Here is a 27,916-nt window from a genome sequence, read left to right as displayed (position 1 = left end):
TTTAAGACATTACTACTTCTAATACATTGCCATACCGTAATTATGAAATATAAGCTCTTATATTAAACCTTCAATGACTAGACCTTTTTTGGGCCTTGTGGAATCAAATTATTTTCATACCTTAAAGGGGTTCTCAGTTCATAGCAATGAAGTGAAATATTCTCTGTGGTAGCCGCCTATCCTTATTTCTATGTACAGAATTTCAGATGCATTGCTCACTACAGGAGAAGGAAGGAGCAAGCAGAAAAAGTATATTACAGAAGGAAGTATATTACAAAGTTTACTATTATCATCCACGCTTTTCATTTCTGCAATAAAAATATTGCTTCAAAGGTTTACTTACAATGTCCCCTAAAAATAGATGAAAAAAAAGCAATTTGTATGCTGGGTGAGTATTTCTTATAATAGATGGGGATCTTCTCTAATTTACCTAAAAGCAATGTGGGAATTATTTGGATCTCAACATTCACATATTCCGGTGGATGGCTTCTTTTAAAGATAAAAAAGAAACAAGGACAAAGGAACACACACCACCTCCAAAAGTATAATGCTAACAATATGATCTGAATTCAGTAAAATCGTGACTTCTAATATATGAAATCTAGTATATAAAGCTGAGTGTATGTGTGTGTATGTATGTATGTATGTCCGCTAAAGGAATCTGTACCGTCGTGTTTACAGTCGCCTAATTTTGCACAAGCGCTCTTAGGGAGTGTCATAGACTAGGTTTTGAGCCAAAATTTTCACCCCACACTTTCAAAAATCAACTTATTAACCACCATATACAGGAGCCATTGTCTGCTGCTGCTGTGTCAGTTGGAAGCTTAGACGTGATTGGTTGCTATTCTGCCACAGGTCATTAATATGATCTCTGAGCTGTGATTGGTTACTATAGGCAATGAGTATAAGACACTTATGTTTGAGGTAAAATGGATAAAGATACAGAAATAGAGGGAGATTTATCAGTAATGTCTGAGGTAAAACTGTTCCAGTTGCCCATGGAAACCAATCAGCTGTAATTTTAAAAACAGCTGTGGGAAACTAAAACTTGACCTCTGATTGGTTTACATGGGCAGCTAGAGCAGGTCTGCTCTCAGACACTTCTGATAAATTTTCCCATAGACAAAGTGACATTCGAAGACAGAAACTGGAATGAGAGTGTCAGAGACAGTCACTGAAATGAGTGTCAGAGACAGTCACTGAAATGAGAGTATCAGAGACAGTAACTCGAATGAGAGTGTCAGTGACTGTCACTCGAATGAGACTGCCAGAGACAGACAGTCACTGAAAGAGACAGTCATTCAAAGAGACTGCCAAAGACAGACAGTCACACAAAGAGACTGCCAGAGGCAGACAGTCAAAGAGACTGCCAAAGACAGTCACTCAAAGAGACTGCTAGAGACAGACAGTCACTCAAAGAGACTGCCAGAGACAGAGAAGATCAGAGACAGAAGTGGTCAAGAAAGTTTTTTAAAAAGGACGGTCAGTGACAGTTAGTGACCGAGACAGTCACTGACAGAGACGGTCAGAGACAGTCTGAGACAGTCTATAGATACATATAAAATATTTTTTTGTTAACCCATTATATTTTGTTATAACTAAAAGCAGTTATTTACTAACGCCGGGAGCTTCAGCTAGTACAATTAAAAAAAATTAGCTCCAGACAATTCTAATCTGCACTGGCAACAGCTGACTTGACTACTTCTGTCATGCCTTGGATTACTCTTTTCAAAATCATTGGTCTGACATTACAGTACTCTATGTTCTACCAATTTCTATCTGTATATCTTTATGTCTACAGTATATGTGCCTTGTTCTCAGGCTCTTTACCAGTCTTGTATAGTTGTTCTCTGTTCTGCATACACTCATTGCAAAGAACAAAAACATTACATCACCAGCAAGTTTAACTGTATAGCATTGAACAAACATTCCCACAGCAAAGGTGCAAATTTGTATTCTTAGATTTACGGTATAACTGGTTTTGTAACGTCTAACTGCATATTTTAGGGAAACACGAAAAAATTCAGGTTGAAATGTATCCATTACAAATGCATACATTCCTTAACCCCTTAAGGATGCAGCGTTTCTTTTGCCCTCCACCTTCAAAATAAGTTGTAATTTTTCCGTGTACAGAGCTGTGTGAGGGCTTATATTCTGTGTAAAAAATTTTACTTTTCAGTGATGTTATTTATTATTCTATGTACTATGCCATGTACTGGGAAGCTGGAAAAAAATTCCAAATGTGAAATTGGCAAAAAAAACACATTTGCGTTACTTTCTTGTGGGTTCTGTTTTTACGGCTTTTACTTTGCGTACCATAGGTTTGATTATGTGTTAATACATGTTCAAAAATTAAACCATTTTAAAGACTATGCAACCTTTTGATTATCCTTTATTACATTTTTTATGTGATGTAAAACTGTGTAAAAGATGTATTTTAGACATTTGGGCAATATTATCAGTTATGGAGTTCATGGCCAGGAATAACCATTTTATATTTCCGTAGATTGGCATTTTGAGACGCGACGATACCAATTGTGTCTATTATTTTTACTGTTTATTACGTTTAATAACAGTTCTAGAGAAAGTGTGGGTGATTTGAATGTTTACTTTAGGGTACTTTAACCCTAGATGGTCTGATTAACACACAGAAGCACCTTCTGGTTCCATCGGCTCTCTGAGAGGGAAAGGTGTGAATAACTGGAAGCTGACAGAGCCATAAGGGGCTCCTTGAGGACACTTGCATATTTTTAGAAGTCCTTTTTCATGAAAAAAAAAAAGCCATTAACAGCTAAATGAATAACAGATACTGATTTAGGGGGCACACACCAGTGTGTATGTATGCTTGGGTTAAAACTTCTAAATCCACTTCGTACATTTCCTTTAACCTTTTGGCATTTTACATACAATATAATGGACATGCAGCGCTGGTCTCGGTTTGAGATCAGAGTTGGCCCGGCATCATAAAACACAGGTGTCAGTTGTAACTAGCAGCTGACACTCCAGTGTAACACCCGCAGTATTAAATGTGCGACCATGGTACTTAAACTGTCTCCTTGGAGTCTCTCCCCCACAATGCCCCCCCCCCCCGCGCCATCTTCGGAGGCGCCCATCAGCTCTGAGCTCTCAGGCAGTGCCTAAAAGATAACTTTTATTAGATCCCTTTAAAAAGAAAAAGACACATTGGGGGTCATTTACTAAGGGCCGGATTCACGTTTTTACGGCAGGTTACCCGAATGTTTTCGTTTTGCGACGATTTTCCCTGTATTGCCCCGGGATTTTGGCGCACGAGAACGGATTGTATGGCATTGGCACCGGCATACATGCGACAGAAATGGGGGGCGTGGCCGTACAAATACCCGACGGATTCGGAAAAACCGCTGTATTTTACAAAAAAGTGTCGCTGGACACGCGCTTACCTTTACTTGGTGAACTCCAGTGTATTCAGCGCAGCAGCGACACCTGGTGGACGTCGGAGGAACTACCTTAGTGACCTTAGTCACCCACAGACTGCCTTCTGCCCTCCAGGAGTGACGATCCCGGCTAGGACCCTGCTGGGCAAGGTACATTCCCCCTCTCCGGCAAGTTTAGGAGGGAAGCCGGGAGAGAGACTCAGCTCCCCTTCCGAACCCCCTGCAGCCACGAGCGAGCCCACCGACATCTTGGGGCCGCTCACAGCTCCTGCATCCCGCGCTGCTGCCATCAGAGACAGGCAAGTCAGCTTCATACCCTGGCATAGACCAGGATACGAGACCCTCAGCCCTTAACCCTGTGGCTGAGGCTTTCACCCCTGGGCTGCTGTCTGCTCCATCAGAGCCCTCAATCAGACCCAAGCCTCTTATGAATCCCATCTGGGTACCTACGCTGCTCCCCTTACCTGGCTCCTCTACCATGCCACCAAAACCTCAGAGGCCCCCACCGTCCCCCACAAAGGTAACATGCAAAAATGCCCCCCCCCCTGTTGCCTCATCAGGCTCTGCCTCGCCCCTGTGGTCATCATCTACTACTACGGAAATCTCATGTTCTTATTCTCAGAATTCATCTTCATTGAGTGCTATAACGCCTCCAGGTGCTCCTATGGATAATACCCAGTGGCAAGCCTTCCTTAGGCAGCTTCCTACTAAACAGGACTTTCAGAACATGGTACTGGAAGTAAAGCAGACCTGTGAAGCTAGCATTGCAGCGGTTCAGCATGATCTTAAGCATTTGGGTGAGCATGTTGCTACCGTAGAGGGGGACCACGACACCACTCGTAAGTACATCGCCTGCCTCCAAGAGACTTTCTTGCAACAAACTTTTGCACTACGGTAACACAACAGGCATTTGGAGGACCTCGATAATAGGGGCCTTCGGCAGAACATCAGGGTCTGCGGCCTTCCAGAGGTGACCGGAGATAAAGTACTATCTTTGGATCTACACCTATGTCCTAAAGCATATTTATTAAACATATTCCCCCACCCCCTTAGAAAGTGTACTCTCATATTGACCCTAAACATCCTCACAGCTGCCAGTTGTCTTATAGCAAAGCATTGGAGGCAGGTGTCCACTCCCTCCAGATACGAATTGAATGCCCGTATTAAGGACATCCGATCCCTGGAATGTTTGTCGGCCACTCTCCAAAATAAGGCGGACAAATTTCATCTTATATGGGACCCCTAGGATTCATACTGCCTCTCTCATGTGCCCTAATCCTGACCTGCCCCCCCCCCGCCCATCCAAACTCCCCTTGTTTCTCGTCCTGTCTATGTCCCCCCTGGTTCACTGCTCATATGGTTTTAATTTTCATTTTTATCCTTTGTACCCCCCTCCTGGGGGTCTATTTCCAATCACAGTGTGACACATAAAGGAATATCACCACTGGTATATCCCAACAACACCCCATGCTTTATGTGACTGGTTTGTGATCCATGCGATACGGTGTGCATGTTATCTTATAGTCGTCAACTCCAGACTCTTGGGATGATTACTGTGAATTGATCGCAAATAACTACTCTGTGATTATCTGTTTTATTGTATAAAATGTATTTCAATAAAAATACAATAAAAAAAATGCATATAACCAGGATACCTATATTGTGACTTAATATATCTACAAACAGATTGTACACCAGATATGGTGTAAGAATTTTTACAAAAAGATATGGTATTCCTTATCGCTATCACTGAATTATCTTACAAGCCCAATTGCAATACTGCTGGATAGTTATCAGACTTGAAAACCGACATTTTTGATGTATAGATATTAGTTTGGAGGTGGAGGATAGGTACATATGTGATAAAATGATAAAATACATCATCATTGTCTGTCTATAATAAGTCTTTGGCAGCTGGTATATACAACATGTCGTACTTTCTATTTATATGGACCATAGATTGCTGATAATGACATCTATCACAAGTGGGTTACTCCATCACAATTAAGTGCATATCTCTTTAAATGTCGGCGTAGCGGAGGCAAAAGGGTTTGAAGATGACAAGTGCGCATAATGTTTGGCTGGGACGTGCGCCCAAATTTGTTTTTTCTGCGCACGTCAGAAGATGACGTGTGCGCGTAATACCTGTTCAGGTCGTGCAACTGAATTTCTTTTTCTGCGCACATGCCACTAGTTATCAGTGTTATGTACCCAGAAGTTGTTGCCTTACACGTGGGGAAACAACGACGTTATATGCGCCATAAAAAGAGGGGCACATGCGCAATATCTTCCGAAGGACACCAGTAACATTTATAAGGAATACTTCAGGCGATAGGAAGGGTTGTCCATATCACAATCGCCTTGGGGTCATGAGGGTCTCCATACATCTAAGCTAAGTACCCCTATCTTGCTGCATACATCCATTATCTTTACCTGCACGATGAATGCCGTAAAAAAAAAAAAAAACGGTTAAAACCTGCCAAAAATTATGATTATTTCATCCCCTCAAAAATGCAATAAAAAATGATCAAAAAACAAATCTACTCCAGAAAGATACTGGTGCAAAGTACTACATGTCCTGCAAAAAACAAACCATCAACCAGATCAGTAGTCAATCTGTTATGCCACTTGGAAGACAGCAATGCAAAAACGATAGATTTTTCCCCACATTTTGAGAAATTTAGTAAAACGTAAGAAAGAATATCTAAGTCTGGTATCCCCATAGTCGTATTAACACATAGAATAGAAATAAGATGTTTATTAGGCTATAACGTGAACACCATGGGGATGAGCCATAAGTTATAAACTAGCTATGTGCTGAAGGAGTTAAGTTTCCCTGCAACTTTTTTTTCAGCGTCCCGAAGCAATTTGCATGAAATTACATATTTATAACCTGTATGAAAACTAAGCTTACGTTAACACACATTACACACTGAGCTTTCTGAACAGCCAAGACAGGACTAATCAATCTGAGCTGGATCACTCATACACAGCAGCTGGGGGATGGTGGAGCAATTGATTATTCCGCCTGGCAGGGAGAACACCATGATTACATCATCCTCTGAGCAGTGCATAACTAATGTAAAATGAAAAGCGCTGAGTGCATGCAAAGAAGCCACAGAGCTTCAGTATCCAAATTTTATAATTATGTTTGGTTCATAATGCATCAACTTAAATGGTAGCTATCCTTTAATGGCGCTGATGCAATTGATTTTTTCAGATAGTACAGACTTGTCAGCCATTGGCGAGTCCATACTATCGGCGGCGAAATGCTGCCTCTAAAAGGGTCCACAATCTGTGCCCTGAATGTAGAATCTCGAGAAGTCATTATCAATCACTTTGATAGAACATAGACATTTAATATTGGAGAACACCTAACTGATAATATTTATTATCCAGGATTACAATCAGTGCCATGGCTGCGATCACGTCACGTCCTATATAATTACACACTCTACAAAGAGAGTTTTGCATAATTTGCACAGCCACACTCAGTGTGCCTCCAATTTCTATGACCTATTGAGAACTATAATACATAAAGTGCTATTTTATGAGCATTTTTTCTTATTATGTCTGCCATTTTATCCAACTGACAATGTGCTGGCATTAGGCACTAAAGCTGAGGATGGATTTCTGCTAAAAAAAAGTGCAGATGTAAATACAAAGGTATTCAATCAAAGTGTATTTCTATGAATACATGTAAGGATTTTCTCATTAATATATGTACCAATATATTTAACATAACATTAAGATGTCTTGTACATTAGGAATGTTTTTTGTTATGCTTTGCATTCGTATAATGGTCTTGAGGGGACTTGTCTCAATGAGAGGGGACGAAAAGTATCCCACTACTGCCATGAACAGATGCTCTTTATTCTTTCTCTCACTACTTCTTACATGTTTTTTCTTTTTTTCACAGATTACCTGGCTTGCACTGAATATTTTCCTATTTACTTACAACTTTATGATATTTCAATACCAGAACAAGTATGCATATACTAGAGTTATATTAGGAGTAAGTATGTACCAATATATTGTGCAATAAATATGTAGTGCAAGTAAATATCACTGTACCTCTATTTTACTTCTAAATAATCACATAATGTCAATTAATAAAATCAAAGGAAATGCTGCAGAACAGCAAACAGCAAACAAAACAGGAAGGAAAATGCAAACGTAGTTGAGTAAACGCATTCACCTGCCTCCAGCTATCAACAAAGCAACATTATTATTAATATTTTTTATTATTATTATAATCAAAAGGGAGGAATATAATTAAAAAACAACACCTGCCTTCATTTTCTTTGTGGAACCTTCCTCACAGTCTAGGTCTTTAACATGGCCAGTTTTGACATTGAGAGGTTGCAGTCGGGGTGGCTGCAGCTTAGTGTTGAAGCTTAGGGTACATAAGTCTCCCGAATGGGAGATAGGGCAAAATAGAGACAGTAACCACAGTCCCTAGTGATTCTCCTTATATAATTCCCTGCTATATGCTTCTCCTCAATTCTCTGTTTACGGACTGTCTAAAAACCTCATCTCTCAACAAAGACCATAACAAGCAAGACCTATTGAAGGATTGGAAACTACCTCTAGATGGTCTATATTAGGTGGAGACCTGACCATTCAGTCTTGTACACCTGCTAATAAACCTAGAGGCGTGATATTTTTTGTTGCATGTCTTTTTTATGCATACTGCTATTAAATATATGTAGAGGTTTTTTGGCATTCTTTTGAAAAACAAGTGAACTTTCTTTCGTTGTTTTTTACACAAAACTACACCAGGTCAGACCTAAGTTTTGCCATAAGCCTCTTCATGTATGCAGCACGACAAATGGGTGCAGGGGGGGCGTGGCCACTATCGTATGATTAATCTCTCCCACGTGTGTATATTAGCTGTATGTGTGTGTATATACGCTATATGTACTGTATGTGTATGTGTATTTACCGAATGTGTGTGAATATGCAGTATATACTGTATGTATGTGTATATTCTGTATGTGTATATGCTGTATGTATGTGTGTATGATGTCTATATACTATATGTATGTGTGTATATACAGTATGTGTGCATATTTGATATGTATATACTATGTGTGTATATGATTTATATATATTGCATGTGTGTATAAATGTATGAATGTGTACATACTGTGTGTGTAGATACTGTAAGTTTGTATATACTGTATGTATGAGTGCATAAGTGTGTGTGTGAGTGTATAAATGTGTGTATAAATGTGTATTTATAAGTGTAGAATATAAATTTTGCCAATAATTGACTACAATGGTAAAAACATAAGCCTTTTTGTAATTTTTCCAATTAAAGTTGTTTTAATAAGAAGTAACTTTTACCAAAATATGTTATAAATATGTACAGCATTATCCCATCACCCTTTTCCAGGTTCAGCTATAGATGCAGAAGGTGCATATACTGCTGCAAAGTAAAAATCTCCTGCAGCTCCTTCTATATTCTGCCTTCAGCTGGAGTGGGGTACATTACAAATGCCTATATCTCCTAAGCTCTTCACCTAGAAACACAATTAAATTTAAGTGTATGGATGCTTAATAGTTTCGAAGATATCCACTCTTAAATTCAGGAATACAAAGCTGTACATTAAAATACATTTTTAGTACATCTTTAAGGGTGGAAATCTCTGGTTCTGTCAAGCATCCATATACAAACCACCATATTAACCCCTTATCCGCCACGGGGCGCATGACTTAGCGCCAGTAGTATATGCTTGTTTTAAAGATTAATCCATGCAAGTACTGACTATTACGTTTATAAAGGTCCTTTCTGTATAGGGCATGTGCAAATAGGAGGTTTATGGCCATATGGCAGTCGTAATTCAGCTCTGTACCCTGTTACAAAAAAATCTGCCCAAACTGAATGCTCCGAGTTAGATAAAATTTATGTGTTTCTGTTTGGTTTTAGTCTGCACTCGCATGGGCCAGAGGATCTGCTGCTTGTCTTAACTTCAATTGTTTGCTAATTCTGTTACCTGTATGTCGAAACCTATTGTCCTTTTTACGTGGAACCTGTACAGTAAGTGCTACTTTATTTACCAAAACATATGTATAAAAAGAGATAAAATGCAAAATGGGAAAATTGGATGAAAGAATGGTTTTACTGTCAAAGTAGGGGATGTAACAGACCATTGAGATGTGCCATATATGTAGTATGTGTCTTTTATTCTTGTATTTCTTATTCTAAGCTGCTAACTTCTCAGTACAATGTTTGCCATTCTATAGTCATACAGTGCCATATAAGAATAGTAAAAAAATAAATAAATGTACAATTCCATACAGGAACTGTATGTTCCTGTATGGAATACCATATTGCTTAGAAGGAACTTGTCGCCACTAATCCAACCCCTTCAGGTAGGCATTTCCTCTTTTATGTAAAACCTCATCTGTTTACCTACTATATACTTCACCTCCCAAGTCATATCCAAATGAGCTGAGAAGAGTCCCTTTTTGTTTTAGATTAGTAACTTTTACAGACTAATGGGCAAGTGTCACTTCCTTTTATCTTTGGCTCTATATTATCTATGTATCTATCTGTCTATCTATCTTATTTTTGGGATCATATTAAAGATAACAACCCTTTTAACTTTTAAAAATTGTATTTGTGGTTCTTTGAGCTACAGAACAATCGTACAGCCAGTTAAAGACATTTACTAAAGGTCTCACTGCGCACTTTCGTCGAACTGTGCACCGTTTTCGGCCTAAAATGTTTTTTTACTGGTATTTAAGAAGTGTGTGCGCTGGGATTGTGGCGCACATCACTCTTTTTGTGACACAGCTACACTGGCTTCCATGCGTCAAAAATTAAGGGGCAGTCGGACAGACATTATAGTACGTCGCACCAGGACGCACTATAACGTCCTGCTTCTGGCACCGACTCACGAACGGAGCCGGCACCAGAAGCAGCGTTTAGTACAGCTGACACCGTGCTGTAACACTCGTGATTGGAGCCGGCTCCGATCGCGAGTGTTAATCCCTTACACGCCACGCTTGTAATGCTTGTAAGGGTCGTCCCCCTATGGATCGGATTCCCCGGTAAGCGGAATCCTCTTCTGGGCAGCCCCGAGGACTGCCAAGTGCCCCAGGACTGCACGATGCTCGCAGCAGTCAGACACCTTCCGGGTCTGACTGTAAACTGTCTGAGCATGCGCGAGCATACCAGACAGATGACACTGCTCTACAATGAAGAACTATTGTAGAGCAGTGTATTGGACTTGAACCAGTGATCAGAGCATTGCTGGTTCAAGTATGTATAAGTAAAAAAAAGTTCAAGGCACAAAAGTTTAAACATTAGAATAAATAAAAAAATAAATACATAAAAATATAAGCCCCTAAAATGTCACTTTCCAATAAAAACACTTAATAAAGTATAAAAAAAACACACAAAAACCGCCTCATATTTGGTATTGCTGCGTCCGAAACAATCTGTATAATAAAACAGAATTGTTACTGGACCCGCACGGTAAACGCCGGGGAAAAAAAAACTTTCCAAAAAAAGATACATTTTAATTAATACCTTTAAAATGCACTAAAAAGTGAAAAAAAAAGTCACACATTCTAAAATGAGACCACTAAAAAGAACAACTCTTCTCGCAAAAAATAAGCCCCTCAGCAGATTTGTCAGCCGAAAAATAAAAAATTTATGGATATGAAAAGATGGTGATACTATAATGATGCTATAATGATTTTCTCCAAATTAGTTTTTATTCTGTAAAATTGAATAAAATACACAAAACCCCCACATATTTGGTAACGCTGCGTCCATGACAATCTGCATAATAAAACTGAATCATTATTAGATCCACAAAGTGAACCCTGTAAAAAAAAACCCCACAAAAAATGCTTCAAAAAAAGGGGTGTAGTTTCCATAATGGGGTAAATTACGAGTCTCGCTATTATTTAGGCCTCTCAGTGTCAATTAAAAGTTGAGCAGGTCTATCTAAATACAGGTTTTGCAGATTTTCCCAAAAATTTGAAAAATGGCACCTAAATTCTGAGCTTCATAACATTCTAGTAAAATCTGTGGAATCTTAAAAAAAACATCCAACATAAAGCAGACATTTGGGAAATGTTAGTTATGAATTTATTTGGGTGCTATGACTATCTGCATCAAAAGTAGAGAATTTAGTACTTTGAAAATAAAGAATTTGTCCAAATTTTTTTCCAAATTTAGGTTTTTTTCATAACTAACTAACACAAAAGATTTCATCCAAATTTTTAAACTAATTTGAAGTACATTGTGTCACGAGAAAACAATCTCAAAATCCCCTGGATATCTTATATCGTTCCAAAGCTATAAGCACTTATAGTGACACAGGGCAGATTTAAAAAATGGGACCGCGTCCTTAAGTCCAAAATAGGCTGAGTCCCGTAGGGGTTAAAGCATGGGTTTCAAAACACACTGCAATAGCTGACGAAAGACTTGATGAATTGATGTTACCTCTGCATTTACAAAAGCAACTGTTAACACATGTCTTAACATATGCGATAACATAATAAAGGAATTATTATTATTAATGATTGCATTAACAAATTCATGCATCAACACAATATTAACACGTGTTAACTTATGTGTTTTGTAAAAACAAATGTTAACATCCATTAATTAGACAAATCTATCTTCAGCTGTTGGAGTGTGTTTAAAAATGCATGCATTGTGAAGGCACCCTTATCTTCTCCATTAGGCCCATCATCACCATGTCCTATGTTCTTCATTTCACCTACATCTTAGGGCGCGGTCCCACGTTGCGTTTGCAAACGCAGACGCAGACCAAACCACGCCCACCGGGGCGGTCCGCGGTCCGATCGCATCGGCGTTTTCCATAGAAACATAGAGAAACGCCGATGCGATTGGACCGCGGACCGCCCCGGTGGGCGCGGTTTGGTCTGCGTCTGCGTTTGCAAACGCAACGTGGGACCGCGCCCTAAGTCCACTAACGATGTTATCCTGCTGCCACCCCAAACACTCTCTGCCAAATACTGTAATAGTGCTACACAAAAAGTCCTCCTGAAAATATTAGAAACACACAAATTATGTTTCCTAGAGTAACATGTGGTAAAACTCCCCCCATTCTAGGTCCTACACTGCAAAACAGTCTATGGTGCCCACTAATGTGGGCATTTACACTTTATAATTCCTGCACTAGTGGCAATAAACCAGAGGTCAAACTAATTTTTCTGGCAAAGTAAAAATACTCCTTGGCATTTCTGAGGAGTATTTTTAATCGAGCAAGAGCATGTAATTACTAGTAGTAGTACTGTGACTGATCTATAAAATTTTTACCTACAGCTCTCTAACCACACCCTTCAGTTACTTAATCCTAGAAAAGTTACTTAGGTCACATGGCAGAGAAAAACAGTACCATCCGTTTCTTTTACCGTATGCTGAAAAACTGCAATACTTTTTTCATAGATCAGTGGCCATGGCTGTAATTTTATGTACCCTGTATACATTCCTTTAAGTAGTAAAGCAGTCGGAATTTGGTAAAATTGGATGGATGTGGATGCAGATTTAACGATAGAAATAGATGTTAACTTCCGTTTTTCACGGTTCACAATTGGCTTTTTTGCAGGCATTGATCCTTAGGTTAGGGATAGTCAGTGTTTAGAATTGCTGAGTAATGCATACAACAAGCTGCAAATTCCAGACTTGCAGTGAAAATGTGCTCTGGATTTTTAATCCCCTACCGACATGTGACGTAGTACATGAGCCCTCCATACAAAGTGTGTGTTTTGCTGCATATTTCGGCAATCACCCACTGGTAACACCCACGGTCTGTGCTGGCACCAATTGTGGATGTTAACCGTGTAAATGCCTCTGGCAAAGCTGCTGGGGGCCTATACAAATTTGATATCCCCCACACCGACCCAAAGAATTGATTAGACATGTCATGTGGGGCGCACTGTGAAAGCCGTAAAATCCAAGCCCACAAGGATATGGGGAAATGCTTTTTTTCACCATTTTCACAGCATTTGGAATTTTTTTCCCCAGCTTCTCCGTACATGGCATGGAATATTAAATTCCGTCACTATCAAGTGCATTTTGTTACGTAGAAAACAAGCACACACACAGCTCTTTACATGCAATAATAAAAATGTTATGTATTTTGGTGGGAAATGAAAAATGAGAATGCAAAAACAGTAATGGGTTAACCCCTTAACGACTTGGCCTTTTTTAGTTTTTTCACTTCCATTTTTCACTCCCCACCTTCAAAAATCTATAACTTTTTTATTTTTCCACATAAAGAGCTCTGTTATGGCTTATTTTCTGCGTAACAAATTGCACTTCGTAGTGGCGGTATTTAATATTCCATGGCGTGTACTGGGAAGCGGGAAAAAAATTCCAAATGCAGTGAAAATGGTGAAAAAACACATTTGCGACGTTTTCTTGTGGGCTTGGATTTTACAGCTTTCACTGTGTGCCCCAAATTACAGGTCTATTTTATTCTTTGGGTTGCTACGATCACAGGGATACCACATTTGTACAGGTTTTATAATGTTTTCATACATTTAAAAAAATTAAAACCTCCTGTACAAAATTTTTTTTTTTGATTTTGCCATCTTCTGGCGCTAATAACTTTTTCATACTTTGGTGTACAGAGCTGTGGGTGGTGTCATTTTTTGCGACTTTTGATGGCGTTTTCATTGCTATCATTGTTAGGACTGTACGACCTTTTGATCACTTTTTATTAATTTTTTTATATTTTCCAAAATGGCAAAAAAATGTCATTTTTGACTTTGGACGCTATTTTCCGTTACGGGGTTAAACGCAGTGAAAAACCGTTATTATATTTTGATAGATTGGACATTTTCGGACGCGGCGGTACCTAATGTGTTTATGATTTTTACTGTTTATTAATATTAATATCAGTTCTAGGGAAAGGGGGGTGATTTGAATTTTTAGGTTTTTTTAATATAATTTTTTTTTTTTAAACTTTTTTTTACTTTTACTTTAACTATTTTTCAGACTCCCTAGGGTACTTTAACCCTGGGTTGTCTGATCGATCCTACCATATACTGCCATACTGCAATATGGCAGTATATGGGGATTTTACTCCTCATTCATTACAATGTGCTGATAGCACATTGTAATGAATGGGTTAAAACGAGACAGCATCGGGCCTTCTTGAGACCCGATGCTGTCATGGCAACGGATCACCGCTCCCCGTGACGTCATCAGCGGCGATCGCCGTGAAAGCACCCGCGATCGGTACTAGCACCGATCGCGGGTGTCAGGGCCGATTCTAGCATATTTGCTGCCTGAGGCGAATATTAAAATGCTGCCCCCCCCCCCCCGCTCCCTGTTAAGTAAATGCTGAAAACTTTACTAACAATTAACAATCCTACAGGCAGCTCCCTGACACTGTGTGACAGACTACAGGATCTGAGAGGCATTAGTGGCATCTAGTACCTTAGAGGTGACAATTTCTTCCATCAGGAGGACTTTATTCCGGGTTCTCCAATCCATGACGTATCATTGCTGAATTCACGGCCGGATATCTTCAGCTCCGTGCAGCATCTCCACCCGGTGTCCCTAAAAATACCACAGTCACTTACAGTATAAAGTCTCCTGGATAACAACACTGCGCTCCTAAATAATATATACCCCTCACAACACAACTGACCGCACGCTACCCCACATATAACACATCCCTTCATTATATAGGGATAAAATCTATATACATATAATATACTGTATCCCATATACAGCCCCTGCAGCTAAGTAATATACTGTACCCGATATACAGCCCCCCCAGCATAGTAATATACTGTATCCCATATACATCCCCCCAGCTTAGTAATATACTGTATCCCATATACAGCCCCCCAGCTTAGTAATATACTGTATCCCATATACATCCCCCCAGCTTAGTAATATACTGTATCCCATATACAGCCCCCCAGCTTAGTAATATACTGTATCCCATATACCGCCACCCAGCTTAGTAATATACTGTATCCCATATACATCCCCCCAGCTTAGTAATATACTGTATCCCATATACATCCCCCCAGCTTAGTAATATACTGTATCCTATATACACCCCCCAGCTTAGTAATATACTGTATCCCATATACAGCCCCCCAGCTTAGTAATATACTGTATCCCATATACAGCCCCCCAGCTTAGTAATATACTGTATCCCATATACAGCCCCCCAGCTTAGTAATATACTGTATCCCATATACAGCCCCCCAGCTTAGTAATATACTGTATCCCATATACATCCCCCCAGCTTAGTAATATACTGTATCCCATATACAGGCCCCCAGCTTAGTAATATACTGTACCCCATATACATCCCCCAGCTTAGTAATATACTGTACCCGATATACAGTCCCCTCCCAGCTTAGTAATATACTGTACCCCATATACATCCCCCCAGCTTAGTAATATACTGTATCCCATATACAGCCCCCCATCTTAGTGATATAGTGATATATAATATATACAGCACCCCCCAGTATAAAATGATTCTGGCCCCATATAATATATACTGAATCCCCCCCAGTATAAAATAATTATAGCCCCAAATAATATCTATAGCATCCCCCCAGTATAAAATAATTATAGCCCCAAATAATATATCTATAGCATCCCCCCAGTATAAAATAATTATAGCCCCAAATAATATCTATAGCATCCCCCCAGTATAAAATAAGTATAGCCCCAAATAATATATATATAGCATCCCCCCAGTATAAAATAATTATAGCCCCAAATAATATCTATAGCATCCCCCCAGTATAAAATAATTATAGCCCCAAATAATATCTATAGCATCCCCCCAGTATAAAATAATTATAGCCCCAAATAATATATATAGCGCCCCCCCAGTATAAAATAATTATAGCTCCAAATCCCCAAATAAAATATACAGAACCCCCCCGCCCCTAGTATAAAATAATTCTGGCCCCATATAATATCTATAGCATCCCCCTAGTATTAAACAATCATAGCCCCAAATAATATATATAGCTTCCCCCCCCCCCAGTATAAAATAATTACGGTATAGCCCCAAATAATATAAATATATATTGCACCCCCCCCAGTAATAAAGAAATAATTATAGCCCCAAATAAAATAGCATTCCATGATCCCTCCCCCCCCCCCCCCCCAGTTTAAAATAATTCTGGCCCCATATGATATATATATAGCCCCCCCCCCCCCTCGCAGTATTAATTATTAGCCACAATTAATTAAATACATGAAAAATAATAAAAATCATACTCACCTGCAGGCAGCTGCTCCCTCGCCGCGGCTCCGGTGTTCACGTGGCTCTCCTGTGAGACGCGGCTCTGCACAGTGACACAGGCGCCGCGCCATGACGTCATGACGCCTGTGTCACTGCTTAGAACGGAGCGACGCAGCTGCCGGAAAGGCGCTGCGTCGCTCCGCATATAAATCGCGCCTGTGTCTTAAAGAGACAGGCGCGATTTATTTAGCTGGTGGGCGATTCGGGCGTTAATGGACGCCCGAATCGCCCACTTTAGAGCGGCGAATTTCGCCGCCCTTTACAGGGACCCGCATTCTGCCGCCTGAAGCGAGATTTTCATCTCGCCTCATGGCAGATGCGGCCCTGGCGGGTGTTACCGGTAAGCCTTTGCTGCAATATGCAGCAAAGACTTACCGGCTATGGAGAGGGCTCGGCCCGCGAGCCCTCTCCATGCACCGGGACCAGTACGGCGCGCGTCGGCAAGGGGTTAAAAGGAGCCTATCACTACATTTTCACAAATACAACTAGTGACATGTTCCCATAGAGTCCTATTAACTAAATGACACTGGCCAATCCCTCCCATCTACTCCTCCCCAAGTCCTATGCTTCTTCTCTGCATGTCATGTGACGTGGGTGTTGTCATGTAAGGTCCTGTTACATTTGCAAGGTCTACCCGACGTATGTATCTCAAAACATTAAATCACAGCACTCCTCCCCATGCCTCCAAGGACCTCTACTCCTCCCCATCCTCCATGGACACATTCATATAGGACGTGCGGCAGAAATCATGAATCTGTCGCTTCCCTGCACTGGCCCGACAGAGTTAACCAACTTTTTTGTGGTGCTCCTTTAATTTGGCGTGCAACACAATTTAAATACGGCGCTTGGTCCGTCTGAGCGCCCAAACACCCCCTAATTTGTGTCTCGTGGAGGTTAGCGCAGCTGCGCCACAAAAGGTTTGCGTGTGACTCAATAGTGACCCAGACACTTCTTAAATACCTGTGCGAGCAGTTTTTACATAAAAGTATGTGCAAAGTGCTTCAGAAATGTGGCTCAAAGCCCTTAGTAAATGTGCCCCAATGTTTCATACAGCAGCCTGTATGAGTCACCTAGCAGTGGAAGTTGTCAATCAAACCTGTCAAGGAGGCAGGACAATGCAAGTAACCACTAACTATGCAAGTTCTCATTGGTCTCACTTAGTGTCGGTAAACTCACATTGGGTGAGTTGCATATAAGTTTACAAACTGATTATTTTTTAATATTGCAGCCATGGAAAGGAATAAGGAATAGGAATAAGGGCATTCATTTTGCATTATAGTTTTTAATGAAGGATTTACTTCATTCTTTAGTGCAAAATGTTGATTGGATTTTGTAGAACTCATATCCACTAGGATGCTAATGGACTAGCTGTGGATTAGACAATTCCAATGGGAATAACCTGCAACCAAGCCAGCCCATGCGTTTCCTGGCCAAGAGCTGTTCTCAATTGTAAGGTGTTGCATACACTTTTGGGGGGAGGGGGGTTATCATGGCTTGTACACCTTCAGGCTTGTAACCCTGAAAATAATGAATGGCTCCCCAGCTCCTCATACAGCTACATGGCAGAGCAGTGTGAGGGACTAGTTATTTCATGTGGCCACAGATATGCTGAAGTCATTCAAAGCAAAGGCCTGTACACTTTGTACTGATTGATGACTGTTGTAACCTTCATAAAAATTTGTTAGAACTTTCTGTTTGCTACGGTCACTGCTGTTCGCTAATTATGATTATCACAGTTTTATGTTGATATACTTTGGTTATTTTGTAAAGCACTGTTTTAGTGGCATAGTATACCTTTTACAAAAAATTCATAAAATGCTGATCAACGGAGATTATATTATTTCTAAAAAAACTAGTGATCATACATTCTTCGCTAATTTTGAAGTCTAGTGTGTAATGCTCATTCGGGTTTACACACATTAAATCGTCCACATTGCCGTCTTTACACTTAATAATGAACCTGCCAATTACTGCAGCCCCCACAGTATATGGTCCCATACTTTACATTACACCCCCTCGTTGTGCCACCCACCTAATAATGTTTCCTAAGGATGGCCTAACATGTAATAATGCAATCTTCACTTAGTACCTGTGACCTCTACTAATATCCCCCAATTGTTACCCCTTTCTAATCAAACACACTGTAAGGAGTCCACCCTAAATAAGGCTCCCACTGAGTAATTCCACCACACTAAATAAGTCTCCCCATAAGTAATGACCCCTCAAAGCTCCCAGTAAGTAATGTCCCCCACAGCCCCAACTACACAGTCCCCATTGCAAGTAATGTCACCTCACAGACTCCAATGAGTAATGACCCCACAGACTCCAATAATAAATGTCCACCGCAGCCGCCACCAAGTAATGTCCTCCGCAGAGAAAAATACAAACCACACAGATTATATATATTTCTTGCACTTTAGTGATTCAATAAAAAGTCATACAGTGTAGAGGTGAAATATTTTACTGTGTTTGCAGAATAAATTACCTGTTCAGTCTTTCACATTCATATTCATAAAGAACAGAGTCCTCTTCAATTTGTATATTAACTCACACTAGACAAGACAGTGGGGAGCATTTACTTACCCAGTCCTGCGCGATACCTGATCCTGAATGTTCGCTGGAATGCACATCTGCTGCAAGATTGTGTGCCCGATTTCCTGCTTGTGTCGCTTCCTCGATCAGGTCTGCCGCAGTTCACCATCTTCTCCCCGGTGCATGTAAGTGCATTGGATGCGCATGAAAGATGGCGCCGATGCGCCAAAAGTGGGGAGAACCGTCGAAAATGCGGCCACGGTACCCTTGGTAAATAAGTGCCACTGAGTCCAGCAGTGTGAGCTGGATCCTGTGATGGCTGTGACAGCCTACACCACTAGACTCAGTGTCATTTAGTTTAGCATCTCTGCCTAAAATCCATTGTGAATTGAAGAGGACTGTGTTTTTTATGATTATTAATGTGAAAGACTGATAAGATAAATTTATACTGAAAACACTGCAATATATTTCACCTCTATAGTGTATGTCTCATATGGACTATGTTCAGTTTGAAATTTTCTATGTGAAGGTAAAAAGAAGGAATCTTTGCGATTTTTCTTTGGAACCAAGAAATTCTGAATGCATGCAGTTGAACCATTTGATGTACCTTTACAGGAACCAAATATTTGTTTGCTTTTTGGTGTCCCGTTCAGCCAACACCAAGTAATATCCCACATAGCCCCACCAGATGATATTCCCCACCAAGTGATGTCTCCCACATCCCGCACCAAGAGATATCACTCAGCTCCATCTACGTATTATCTACCACAGCCCCCTCTAATTTATGTCCTCCACAGCCCCCACCAAGTGATGTCCAAGTAATAACCCCCAATAAGTAATGGCACAGCTTTTTTTATGTGATGCATAATGTGTAACTGCAATATTTTTCTTCTAGTGTTGTCGACGATCAGTTAGGAAGCAGCTTGACCACAATCTGACATTTCATAAGATTCTGGGTTACACAATTGCCTTAATGACAGGTAATATTATAGTCATTTGATCTCTACATGCTTTTAAATAAAAACCTACATAAAAAATGTTTTTATGGTGAACTATGGGTTTAGAAAAATAAAAAGCCCATAAACCCATAAAATGTGAATCACCTGTTTTGACCTGGTTATTCTACATTATTTAATTCAGATCAACAGGAAGAGGCTTCCCGTATGTTAAATCCAATTAGGTCTCACTATAATAGCGGTCTAAGTTAAAGGATTGTCTATTAAATACAGGCCGGCGCCAGCACTGGGCATACTTGGGTAAGTGTCGGGGCCCAGGGCTGCTGGGAGGGCCCACATAAGGCTATACATAAGAAGACCATGGGACGTGGAGGGCTTTATGTAAAATATCCATGAGAGGACTGTAAGGTATTATAAACTAGGGAATATTTTAGGGGACAGGAAACTGTTTTAGTTTCTGAAATTTTTATGCCACCACATGAACTCACTTCAAAGGGGCCCACTGAGGCTCTGTCATCCAGGGGCCTACTGAAACCTGAAACCAACCCTCATTAAAGAGAACATATCATAAGGTTTTGAACTGATCAATCAGGTGACAGGATTTGGTGATAAGAGAAAACTTCCTGTTCCCTGCAATTGTTCCTATTCCGTTCCTGTCAAGTTCTGCCTTGATCCCCTATTGCCAACCCCAGACCTGTAGGCTGACCTTGCATCTCTGCCACCTGTCCTGACTACCTGCCTGTGCCTGACTCTGAGACTGTACAAATCTGTACCTCTACCTTGCCTGCCACTGCTGGCTAGTCACTCCTGTGGAACGACCTGGTGAAGACCAGGTGCCACTTAGATTCCAGTCCCAGATGTCGGCTAGTACCATCTCCCGTGGTGGTCCTGACATTGCAGGTGTTACTGGTGGCTGTTTGTTGCAATATGCAGCATACACCCACCTTGCATGGAGAGGGCTCAGTCTCTTGTTCTCTTGAGAACATAAGTCCCGGAGGCAGAGAAGGAGGTGGGCCAGATGGGTGAAAGAGTCTTGGTTATCTGAGCAGCGCTGCTTCCTTCTTCCATACAATGGGCATCGGACCCCTTACCGACATCTAAGGATACATCTGACTTAAAAAAGGTAAACCCCTCAATCCTCACTGATGACCCCCAACTTTTTAAAAATATTTGAAGGGGTTAAAAAGTTGTCTTACACACCAGAAAATACAATATTCCTGGCTCACTGCCAACAAAGAGCCATAGTCATGTAGATGGGCAGCATAGCATGAGTGTCATGGAGTCTTTAGATTTCCGTCTCACCCCCGCCCATCTAGTCATGTAGATGGCCTTGCTGTTCAAATGAATGTGGCTACAGGCATTGAGCACTGAAGTCTATAGCTCGGCATTGACGACTTTTTTGTACTTTGTGCTTTAGTGATGGTTACCTTACTGGTTTCAAGCTGGCCTTTACAAATAAACATGTTAACTATTTTTATTTGATGTACTTATTAATGTTTCTGTTAATGTATTGGTGTATATATCTTGCAGCTGTCCACACAATTGCACATTTATTTAACATTGAAAGATTTTATGATGGTGCACAGTCCTCAAATAACACTCTGGAAGGAGTGTTATCGAGCATTGGTAATGGAGATGGAGATTGGGTCAACCCAATAAGATCCAAGCATGAGGTAACTGCAACAGCTTATACAATTCACTCAATATAACAGTATGCAGCATGCCCCTATCAATGGAAGACAAATGCAGACACATTAAATTATGGGACTGAACACTACTATAAACTATACACTATATTTTTGATAAAATTACAAAACATTTTTACATTATTTCAAATTTACCTGTAAAAGTAATTTTTTATTTATTAGTGGTTTTCATGCCTATTTTTACAGTTTTTTTTGCTGTATACTATAAAGGATATAATATAGGCTTGAGAAAGGCTCACACTGAACCAAAACATTGCTGTATTGAGATATGGAATAAAGAGGACTACTACTTTTTTATTTGTATCAATTGGAGTGCTGCCCATTTTACCTAAAAACGAATTTGTACTTACCTCTGCGGTCCCCCCAAGCAATGCGGGCAGTCTCTCCAGACCAGCTTCAACAGGGTCATGGCCCGGAGAGACAGCGCTGCAGGACACCAGGAGGGACCGTGGCGGTCAGTACAAGTTTATTTTTTTAGGCAGTGCCCCCAGTCACATATCTGATTTTCATAGATCTAAGACAACCCCTTTAAGACCTCATGCACATAATTCTGTGCTGAAGCAGCTGCAAACATTCCCTTGTTTGCAGCCTGTTCCAGAACAGATTTGTGTGCATTTTGCTTGGGAGATGGAAGGGGTGAGCACTGCTGAATCTATAATTCTCTATAATAAGCACTGTGGTTACAGGTGCAGTGAGACATGTGGCTTCCTTGCACCATGACTGTCTATAACAGAAGTCAATGGCGGCCATGAGCTGTCCCATGGCCATATAAGGCTGTGTGCATGAGACCTATTAATACTTTTTTTTATGATACAACGCAGGTGGCAGTAAAAGTTATTTCTGTATTTTTCATGCATATTTGATAATATAGATTTCTTCTCTCTGTCTTTCCTTCACAGACACAGTCTTCTATTTGTTTTACTACAATTGCTGGTGTAACAGGCGTGGTGATAACACTAGCACTAATATTAATGATCACGTCTTCTACTGAGTTTATCCGCAGATGCTATTTTGAGGTTTTCTGGTATACTCACCACCTATTTATTATCTTTTTTGCTGGCCTTCTGATTCACGGAGTTGGGTGAGTTTGCACTTCCTATATGTCAAAGATGTTTTGCATTAAGTGACGCTTGCATTTAGGATATTCCAGTTTGTGTTATTATGCTATTCTCTGCCTTCATGAACACCAACATATGTCAGAGTTTCAGAATCCTCCACTGCTTTCAAAGGCTGTTTGATGAATTTCCTATAATAATTGGCTAGAAGCCATTGTAGTGCTCCCAAGGTCTTGGGAGCTTTGACCTTCTCTGGGTCCATCTTGAACCCCTTAAATGACAAAATATATCCCAAAAATGACAATTCTTGAACTACAAATAAACATTTCTCTGGCTTAGCATACAAGGCATTCTTTCTGAGGATCTGTAAGACTTCTGTTACCCTTGCATAATGACATTACGGTAGATGTCCTTGGAATAAATCAAAATGTCTTCCTGATAAACTAGGACGCCTCTAACTACAACCGGACCTAACTCATCATTAATTCAATTTTTGAAAAAAGTTGGGACATTAGTGAGACCGAGTGGTATGACAAGATTCTCAAAATGCCCTTCAGGGGAATTGAATGCGGTTTTCCATTTGTCTCCTGCATTGATCCTCAGGAGATTGTAGGCCCCTCTCAATTTTAGAGAACCCTTTGCCCTAAATAGGTCTGTAAATAAAAAGGCAAAGGGTAGGAGTTTCTTACAGTAATCCTATTGATTTCCCAGAAGTTTAAACATGGACGTAGACCTCCATCCTTTTTCTTTACAAAGAAAAACCCTACTGCCACAGGAGATTTTGAAGGTCTAATGTCACCAGCTTCCAAACTTTTGGCTAAATACTCTTTTAATACCTCACAGAGGCTATAGACAGGCTAAAGATATAGATGCCCCAGGGACAAATTAGATTGAACAGTCATACTCCTGATGAGGCGGCAAGGTTTTAGGTTCTGATTCACTAAACACATCATGGAAGTCAGATATTTCAGCAGGCAGAGAGAATTCAGAAAGTGTGGCAATTCTGGCGTTATTACAATCTTCTTTACATTCTTTACCCCAAGACAAAATAACATTTATGGATCAGTCTGTGACATGTCATGACATGATTATTTCTCCTGAGCCAAGGCAGTCCTAATATAATACTGGCAGGTAAATTAGGCAGATGACCACATCAGGCTTCAAATACATTTTTCAAAATTTTCAACAGAATGAGTAGTAGCCTGTAATCCTAAAGAAGCGTTATCAATTGCCAATATAGGAATAGTACAGATCAGCTCTTTTAACTCCTTGCATAAATTTAGCATCAATCAGGTTCAAGGCTGAACCATAATCAACCACAACATTATTCTCTTAATACTACAGGTTACTTCCAGAAGATTTAATAAATCTCAATCTAACCGGATTACATACAGAGTCATGCGTGGAAGAGGAGCATGTCATTTCAACATTCCCTCCTGGACTGCAATTAACACCTTCGCGACCGAGGACGAACTATATCGTCCTCGTGCTGCTAAGGGTGTATGGAGAGAGCTCACGAGCTGAGCTCTCTCCATACACAGCTGGTGACGGCTGTATAACACAGCTGACGCCTGTCTGTTACTGCCGCGGCCGGTGTTGGCAGCGATCGCTGCAGTTAACCTGTTAAACACCACGGTCGAACCTGACTGCGGCACCTAACTTACCGTTACATTTAGACATGTAAAAACTGTAAGTAGACGGTAAGTTCTGTATCGTTATGGCTCTTCTAGCTTCCCTAGCATTCTCCTCCACGTCACTCCTCCTTTCCCCTTTCTGTAAATGTGAGACGACATTTATTCGCTTTCAGCACAAGGTCAGCTCCCATCTGTATGAGGGAAGGAAAAATCTAGGAGAGCAGTTAAGGAGAACTCCTTAATGACAATGGCCCGAGAAGGTTTTAATGACCAAAAATTTTTATCAAATTAGCTTAGTGGTTAGATGATTTTTTTTAATTTTTAGTTTTATTTGGGGTTAGTTACAAAAAGTTAAATAAAGCCTGTTTTGTAATGTGTTTTTTTTTTAAATTTTCACATAAACTCAAAATAAATATTCATCATTATATATGAATTCCCTCTATTGTCTATATGTATTTAACCCTTTGTCTCTGCACCTGTTTTCCATGTTTTCGTCAATGCCCTCTGCAAGCTACATCTTTTTTATTTTCTGTCACCAAAGCTGGATAGGACCTTGTTTTTAGGGAAGAAAGTTTTTAATAGCACAATTGCGGGTTTAAAATATCCTACTGGTTAACTTTTATAAAGCCTTTATGTGCATTGTAATTTAAAAAGAATACAAATTCAATATAGTTTTTTGTAATGAAAATGTACTACCTGAGTGAAGTTGGCCCCCCCACCTTGTTCAAATCAAACAAAATTGGTGTCAAACATTTGTGCTACGTTTGTGCTGGTTTGTGCAGCAGAAATTTTCGTTTGTGCCGCTATCGTTTTTAAGATTTTAATGAAAGTTTCCAGAGGTCATCAGAGGTCAACCAGCCCCCCCACATTGCCCAAATCAAACAAAACTGGTGCCGAACAATTCTGCTATGTTTGTGCTGGTTTGTGCTGCGCAAATTTTTGTTTGTGCTGCTTTTGTTTTGAATATTTGAACAAAAAATTAAAGTTCAAAAGTTCAAGCAGCCCCCCCACATTAACCGAATCAAACAAAACTGGTGTCAAACGTTAGTGCTACGTTTGTGCTGGTTTGTGCAGCAAAAATTTTCGTTTGTGCCGCTATCATTTTTAATATATTCATACTTTTTTGCAGAGGTCATCAGAGTTCATTTCTTCCAAAGTACAATGTGTTTGCTAGCTCCCCCTGGTGATCAAGCCAGGGAAGTGTCACTAGGTTTGTTTTTAACCAGTTCATCCTAAACACCTCAAACACCTGAACATACCTTAAAAATTATAGCGGCACAAACAAAAATTTTTGCTGCACAAACCAGCACAAACGTAGCACTAACGTTTGACACCAGTTTTGTTTGATTCGGTTAATGTGGGGGGGGGCTGCTTGAACTTTTGAACTTTAATTTTTTGTTCATATATTCAAAACAAAAGCAGCACAAACAAAAATTTGCGCAGCACAAACCAACACAAACGTAGCAGAATTTTTTACAGTCCTGCTGCTATTAACGTACATTGGTATGATTAAACAGTTTTCAAGGTTACCACCTAATATCATCAAAACTGGTGTAAAGACTATACATCCTTTAATGGAGTAACTTCATGTAATTTACTATGCTAAATCATTTTTTGCAGACGTTTAGTAAGAGGCCAGACTAGTGAGAGTCTTGACAGTAACAGATATGAAGATTGCCATAATAAATACACTACTTGGATAAAAACAAAAGGAAAAGATGGTAATGATGATGATGACGATGATGATAAATGTTTTATTCCCAGTTTTGAAGGGAATGCACCGATGGTAAGCAAATTTGTTAGATTTTCCATTTTTATCTCAGTGTTAATACAAATAAACTTGTAGAATCTGCTCAAAAGTATACAAATACATTTTCATAAATAGAACATGTTGTATCATTTCTAATTTTACTTGAATAGTCTATTTCCATAATACATAATACATTGTACAAATATGGTCTATTGGTGGTGCCAAAAAACAATCCCACCATTCAGCCGATTTAGATATGCTCACCTTCATATTCTACTAAGTACAGAATGGAACATTGTAAAGTGGCTTGGTACTGTAGCTATGCCCCATTCATTTGAATGGAACTGATTGAAAAACTGATTGGTGAGAAATTACAGGACTAGGGAGATGGGACAACACCGAGGTGTAACTGTATTAAACAGTTGGTTGATGGGTCTCTGGCGTTGGAACTCTGCCATTCTGATATTGAATATCTATCCTCAGGGCAGCCATCAGGAAATTCGGGGCCCCATACAGCAAAAGTGTCTGGGCCCCAACACACCCCAAAACCGAACAAGCCTCCTGCCCCCCGCAGTGACCTTTCACAAACAGGGTTTGAGGCCTGTTGCTACGACAAGGCACACTCTTCTGGTAGATTGCCAATAGGAGTCATACTATTGAACGTTACGTGCAATTTTTCACATTTTCATAAAAAAAGCTAAATCCTGCTATTGAGGGACCTGCTCAGGTTTCAAGTCACTTTGAGAGGCCTAAATAAAGTAAAACCCCATAAATTACTCCATTATAGAAACTACACCCCTCAACGTACGTAAAACAACTTTTATGAAGTTTGTTAACCCTTTAATTGGTTTACAGGGGTTAAAACAAAATCGGATGCAATTTCGAAATTACATTTTATTTGGCTAAATTAATGTGTTTTTCATAAAATGTACAAATTCTCAGTGGATAAAATTCCAAAACGCTCCTCAAAATTTGATCCCCCATCTCTCCCGCGTATAACAATCCCCCATATGTGGTGATAACCTGCTGTATGGGCACACGCCAGGGCATCGAGGGGGGAGCTGCGCCATTCAGAGCAGATTATGCATTGTCACTTTTTATTGGCTATACAATCTTTATTTTTTTGGCAATTTGGACATTTAAGGGCTTATTTTTTGCGACATGAGATGCACTTTACAAATACTTCATTTAAGTGGGTCTATAGCTTTTCGATGAGATTTTATTAACTCTTTAATGTATGGAGGAAAAGAAAATTGTCAATTTGGGGTTTCTTTTTTTTGTATATTTTGGGGGTCGTACACCATACACTAAAAATACTATAATATTTTCATTCTATAGATCACTACGATTACGGTGATACCTCATTTATATAGTTTTTCATTTATTTTTACAATTTTACTGGAGAAAAACTAATACAGAGGAAATCTTATTTGTTTCTGCATCGCCATCTTTTCGGGAACTTAACCTTAATATTTTTTGGTTGACAGAGCTAGTTTAGGGCTTATTTTTTACGTGTTGAGTTGTTCTTTCAATTGGTACCATTTTGGGGCACATAACTTTTTTTGATCACTTTTTAGAACATTTTTGTAA

General features: G+C 39.9%; 1 protein-coding gene across 3 annotated transcripts in view; it reads left to right on the top strand.

Annotated features, from left to right (window-relative positions):
• The window catches only part of NOX1 (NADPH oxidase 1), a 112,051-nt gene that overhangs the window by 55,813 nt on the left and 28,322 nt on the right, over positions 1-27,916 (top strand). For all 3 annotated transcript variants that reach the window (XM_072123195.1, XM_072123196.1, XM_072123194.1), the window contains exons 2-7: positions 7,333-7,428; positions 9,346-9,456; positions 20,121-20,205; positions 21,712-21,854; positions 22,787-22,968; positions 26,197-26,362. In XM_072123195.1, coding sequence (XP_071979296.1) covers positions 7,378-7,428; positions 9,346-9,456; positions 20,121-20,205; positions 21,712-21,854; positions 22,787-22,968; positions 26,197-26,362 — 738 coding nt within the window. In that variant the 5' untranslated portion in view covers positions 7,333-7,377. The remainder of the gene's footprint in view (positions 1-7,332; positions 7,429-9,345; positions 9,457-20,120; positions 20,206-21,711; positions 21,855-22,786; positions 22,969-26,196; positions 26,363-27,916) is intronic.

Source organism: Engystomops pustulosus, chromosome 9 (assembly GCF_040894005.1).
Source record: "Engystomops pustulosus chromosome 9, aEngPut4.maternal, whole genome shotgun sequence".
Lineage (NCBI taxonomy): Eukaryota > Metazoa > Chordata > Amphibia > Anura > Leptodactylidae > Engystomops > Engystomops pustulosus.
The sequence above is the reverse complement of the archived record's forward strand: the minus strand, read 5'-3'. Positions and strand labels throughout refer to the sequence as shown.